This window comes from Pollicipes pollicipes, unplaced genomic scaffold, assembly GCF_011947565.3.
Source record: "Pollicipes pollicipes isolate AB1234 unplaced genomic scaffold, Ppol_2.1 Scaffold_3447;HRSCAF=4054_pilon_pilon_pilon, whole genome shotgun sequence".
Classification (NCBI taxonomy): Eukaryota; Metazoa; Arthropoda; class Thecostraca; order Pollicipedomorpha; family Pollicipedidae; genus Pollicipes; species Pollicipes pollicipes.
Window position 1 is genome coordinate 36,852,249 of NW_023596297.1, and position 5,734 is coordinate 36,857,982.

The following is a 5,734-nucleotide window of genomic DNA, read 5'->3' on the forward strand; positions in this document are numbered from 1 at the left end:
CTGTCCAGCCACCTCTTGGCTGTTCCACAGGAGCGACCGCCCTACCAGGGAAGGGGGGGGGGCAGAAGCGGCCTGGCATTCCTCGGCGTTCGCAGACACATCAAGTGTCGGGGTGGGTGCAACCGCCGGCTACGTTGGACAGCTGTTCATCCTTCCCCCACTACAAGCGTTGTTTCCATCGACATGGTTAACTCTAACGTGCGCGAAGCAAGCAAGAAGGTAAAATCCCGCTCCGAGGGGTTCATCGGTGACGCAGCTGCCAGCTGATTGCAGTGATGCACTGATTGCAGCTAGCACTTCAGCTGATTGCAAGATTACGCCCAAAAACCACAAGACCACTACTTAACTGCTTATAGTTTCGCACGGGACTGCACGTGTTTAGTGCAGGATCTTGAGAGGAAGCTACGGCACCGTGGCTCTTTTTGTGGCCCCAAGGGGCTCATAGCCGGTAGAGCGGGAGCAGTTTTTAGCACAAGACGTAACAAAGTTCACATATTTGGGTCTTCAGGTGACCAATGTCACTCGCAAGCGAAAGTGAAAGGCCCATGAGCAGACCAAAATAGTTATTCGCTGATTAAGAGAGTAGCAAGGGCAATTTTAAGACTCACTGTGTTATCCAGAGGCCGCTGTTGTTGGGAGCACTGTGTGTCCTTTACCGGGTTAATCCGATCAATAAGGAATCTTCCACGTTGCCATTGATTTCTCTACATTTGTTCGGGCACCCTTACGCTGTTTCTTGGGCAGCGACGTAGACGGGAAGGAGGGCACAGGGGCAAGTGCACATCCTCCTGACCCGCATAGAAGTGCGGGACCCTCAAATGCCAGTCGACCGTTTTGGTCGACTGGGGGTCCCCCGAGCCAATGGGGCCCCTATGTTGGGCAGGCAGCATCAGCGCCGAACAGTCGGCCCCGTGTCGGCTCTGACCTGAGGATTAATTTGCTAAGCAAGCACAAGGTCGGGGCTTGTGATTTGCAGTGGTTTGGCCCCTGAGCCAATGAGCCGGGTTGGCCAGAAGTCCACAGTGCATAGCAAGGGCCCTGTGTTGGCAAGCGGCCCCGAGTCAACCAGGACAGTGTTCTAGGGTGTCTTAAGGGAGGCCCAAAATATCTCCCGAGGCTGATGATCAAAGGCCCAATGGAAAGGCTGAAGGGTCCAAGAAGCTGGCTGTAGGTCACATTCAGGATCCCAGTCCGTAGGGCCGTGAATTCAGATGTCGATCAGATGGACTCTTGCATCGATTGAGACCCTCTCAGAGAATGCGGGCCTCTGGTTCGACCAAAGACCACCGACACCCAAGAGCAAGCTCCGTGTCGGTCTCAGCCCAGGGGGCCCTTTCCCGAGGAGGAACGAGGCTGGGCACGCGATTTGTATTGTTTGAGGTGCCTGAAAAATAAGCGGCCATGTGTCGGTCACGGGCCCACACTGCCAAACAGATGGCCTTGCGTCGACAAGTCCTGTCTGGCCCCGTCCTGCCCGGTTTCCCGTTATTTGACCTGTTTTCGCCCGGCTCGGTCTTCACCCATGGCGCCACAGCTGGCTCTGTCTGACCCGGTCCGATTCTGTCAGTGTGCGTGATAACATTCTGTCCGATTCCTTTCCATCACTTATGATGCTCTTCGATCCTGTCTCATAACGCCCGGCCGTTTTGTCCCGTCTGGTTTGGTCCGATCCCATTGGTTCATGTTCAGTTCGCTCCAGTAATACCTAGTCTTATCCCATTCGGTTGCGTCTGGCCCCATCATGTTCTGTCCGGTTTCGCCTGGTTCCGTTCGATCTGTTCCGTCTCGTGCGGCTCCTTTCAGTCATGTACGGTGCCGTCCGGATCCCGTCTAATCCCGCCTGGTTATGCCTGATCTCGTCTGATCCTATCTGAATCCGTGCGGTCCGCTCGGTTTCGTCTTGACCACCCGGTTTTGCCTAGTTTGATCTTTCCTGGCGGGTCCCGTCCGGCCCTGTTTATATGCTGGCCTGGTCGTACCCGCCACAGCCGTTGCCATCCGGCCTCATTTCATATTCATCTCAGATATGCAAAGCAATCCATGGGCGCATTCCTACAGCACATAACTTTCAGTTACCATTTGTCATTCGACTGGAAGGGACCATCATGAGACGGGAAGTGCCCAGGTCCCCTCATTGACTTGCCAGTCTTACACGCGCAACATCACCAGAATGAGTGACGTAGTGACGTAGTGACTTCAAGAGCAATCAGCTGCTGGGAGTGTCAGCGGACTTAACTACAATCAGCTGACAGTTGCACCCCGGATTCCTGCGTCCGACTGTGCGCATGCCGAGCGGTAGACGTAAGGGGAAACGTGATTTCATAGCATTATATAGGACGTAGAGCTATGTAAGGTGTTACAGGGATTCATAAATGTCTGGTTAATGCGCCGGGGACGATTTTGTGTGGTTTGCTTGCTGAATTTAGCTGATGTGGACCATTTTACTGAGTGCGAGGCCTGCCCTGGCGTTACGTATTATTGGTAATCTGCGTGCAGTTTCCACATTCCAATTTACGATGTAGTCTAGCAGACAATTCGGGAAGACAACCCTTCGATTGAGAACGCTGTGTCTTAGTTCGGTTTGTTTATTAAAATCAAAGTTAATTTTGACATTAACTGTGACAAAGACAAATGGCGAGTCACAGGTCACATGTTATGATCCAAACGCACAGAAATGTTATAAAGTGCAGTCAAAATCAAGTACACAACATGGCTTAAGTTTTATTTCTAACTTTGAATACCTGTATTACACAGCAATACTTGTATTGCATACCTGTAATACAATGAATCACTTCAACATTGTGTGGGGCTCAACAATTATCAAGTCTTTCTTGTGCTGGTATTCTTTCTTATGTTTATTTGAATTTTTCAGATGCTCTTGAGTGGCAAGTAAGCAAGAGCACCTTAAGTGCACCCCTATAAGTGCTGATCATTACTTAGCTCTGAAAAGTCTTGCAACTTGGAAGCAAACATGCAATCACTGCGTAGCTTATTGAATGCCATAATATGAATAATGTTTTTATGACATCATGAATGCCAAGGTGACCTTTAAATGCTCTCACAAATTACTCTCCTGCATCTTTTCAGCCTGAAAGCTTAGGAACCAGAGGCCTCACTAGAAAGACCATGGCTGTGAGCTGCATCAAAAGGTCTTCAGTATGGTTATTTCAGTTCAAGAATCCATACAAATGTGGAGCACTCTCTTTAACCAAAGGGATCATCAGCCTCCTGTGTTTGGACTGGGTCACCAGATGTTGAATGTTGGCAGATTTTTCTTGCATAGTTCAGCGTACATGAAATTGCAAGGCTGTGAGCCTTTTGTAAATTATTGGTGGGCTGCCCTATAGGCCTGCCCACACAATGTGTGAGCTTGGTGAGAATAACTAGAATGTGTGTATTGTTGTTCAGGTATCTAGCAAATATATATTACACAATTTCTCTAATATGAAAGCTGGCATTTGGGGTTCACTTGTTCAGTGAGCCCATGTTAAAAAGTTGTATTCTCCCTACACCAAAAGCCTCCCACAAAGGATTTTAGCAAGCATGGTCATATAGGCCGTAGGTCTGCCAGGTGTTTTAGGTCTTCAACATTGATTCAGAGAAGTCTTTGAAATCCTTTTCAGGACATTTCAAGGCAACTGTGCAGTACCAGGTTACTGTTGCAACACTTATCATTGTAATGTCAACCATTCTGCTTTTAAGCATAACTGCTTCCCAAACAGGGGTGTAGTTTGCTATTCACCACTGATGGTATCAGCCCTAAATTGGAGGGGAGTTGTCCTCCAAATTTACTCTGTCCCCCAAATTTATTTTGCGGAACTTCGCCCCATTTTAAAGACCCGGGAAACAGGTGTCTGTGGTGAAAGACTATCCACAAAGGGCAGAGGACAGGAAAGACAGATGCTTCAGAGTTCTTGTGGTTGTGACACGCAATCCTTCGGCGCGTCGACGACAGATAGCCGGCGCGTTTGCTGTTCACACGCCCTGGCTTACACGACGCCCCTTGTATGCATACCATAGTGACAGCTTTCTGCAGACTTGTGCGATGCATGAGCTGAGTCAATGCAGCTTGTAGTTCGGCGGCGCTATGACAGGCCGGCTGACGGCTGACGGACGGCTGACGGTAGCAATGTCACCGTGCCATCGCCGCTGTGCTGACCTTAAGGCGGCACTGCCAACTCTGCACAGCAGTGGCGGCCACCATCATACCTGTAGCACCTAGCACGGTGTCCGGTGCTACCTCTGGCCGCGCTTGAGACGGCCAGCTTTGGATGGCTACCGTCGCGATGGGCCCCATATGTCAGACACAATCAGCTAAGCACCCACCGCCACACATTGTCGTCTGCGGTCTAATGGCTATGTAACACCTGTCAGTTATATTTGATAGATATACAAATATGAAACATTATGTATATTTCTTGTGATAACTCACAACACATTTCACTGCACAATGGTTGCTTATTCATGCTTTACATGTTATGCATGCACATACACACACACACACACACACGCACGCACGCACGCACGCACGCACGCACGCACGCACGCACGCACGCACGCACGCACGCACGCACGCACGCACGCACGCACACACACACACACACACACACACACACACACACACACACACACACACACACACACACACACACACACACACACACATATATATATATATATATATATATATATATATATATATATATATATATATATACATATTCACATATATGTTCCAAACTTAGCAGGCAGTGGGTCTGAAAGAGGTCCTTTTAACATGGGACTCTATGGGCTAGTTGTGAAATAAACACCATTTCCACTTCTGCTGATGGTGCCTAACCTATCAAGTAATGTGGGTTTGTCATTTCAGGAATGGACACCAAGCCGGACCAGCTTCTGTCTCTGTTTGTTCAGCCATGGAGCAAAACCTACAAATTCTCATGCAAAGATGCTTCAGAACTAGTGGCCAAAGAAACAATGGCAGAAAGCCAGTACTCATTCAGGATACCTGCTAGTCTGATGTAAGTATCCCATGACATACAATGTGCTATTGTTGCAAGCTTATATATAGCAGGGTTTGCTTATTGGTGGGCTGAAAGTGACCAGTGGCATGCATGTATTTTTGGACATGTTAGTTTAATGCTCTGATTATGCTATATGTGGCAATTGGTGATTTGTGTGCTTTACCCTGCATCACATGTCCATGAGGTGGTTTACATATTCCTGTAATAATGTTTGATTTTTATGTTTGTGGCAAGTTATGTCTTGTTTGCAATTTTTACCTGTCATGTGAATATCTGATGTTTTTATCACAAGAGAGCTGCTCATGGAAGATGAAAATCAGTTGCTGGATGAGATGAAACAGCTGGATGCCTTGGCACCTCCATACTGCACACTAGTTCAAGAGGCAGTAGTTCGTCATGAGGGACTGCTTTTGTCTTATTCCCGTGCCAGGGAGACACTGAAGACGCATTCTGGTAAGACAAGGGTAAGGACAGAGGTAGAAAATGACAAATCCAGCATTGAAATAAAGCTGTGTGTTGAGAAATATACTTAGCAAATCTGGGCATTGTGGTGTGCAGTGAAACAGAATAAATATAGCTAATAGTTGTGGTATGAGCACCCCACTACTATTCTTGTCATTTGTGTGTGCTGGTTACCAAAATCATCTGCTTTTTTGGGCATCAAAATTATATTGACAGTTACTTATGCCCCTCTCCCTCTCTCCACTGTC

General features: G+C 48.0%; 1 protein-coding gene across 1 annotated transcript; it reads left to right on the plus strand.

Annotated features, from left to right (window-relative positions):
- Positions 1-2,104: 2,104 nt before the first annotated feature.
- Positions 2,105-5,477, plus strand: LOC119091988 (inositol polyphosphate-4-phosphatase type I A; the record flags this gene model as incomplete). Its single annotated transcript, XM_037214932.1, is given in 3 exon segments — positions 2,105-2,295; positions 4,871-5,021; positions 5,317-5,477. Coding segments are annotated over 3 exon segments (322 nt in total), but the record flags the coding sequence as incomplete, so codon positions are not given.
- Between the last annotated feature and the right edge of the window lie 257 nt (positions 5,478-5,734).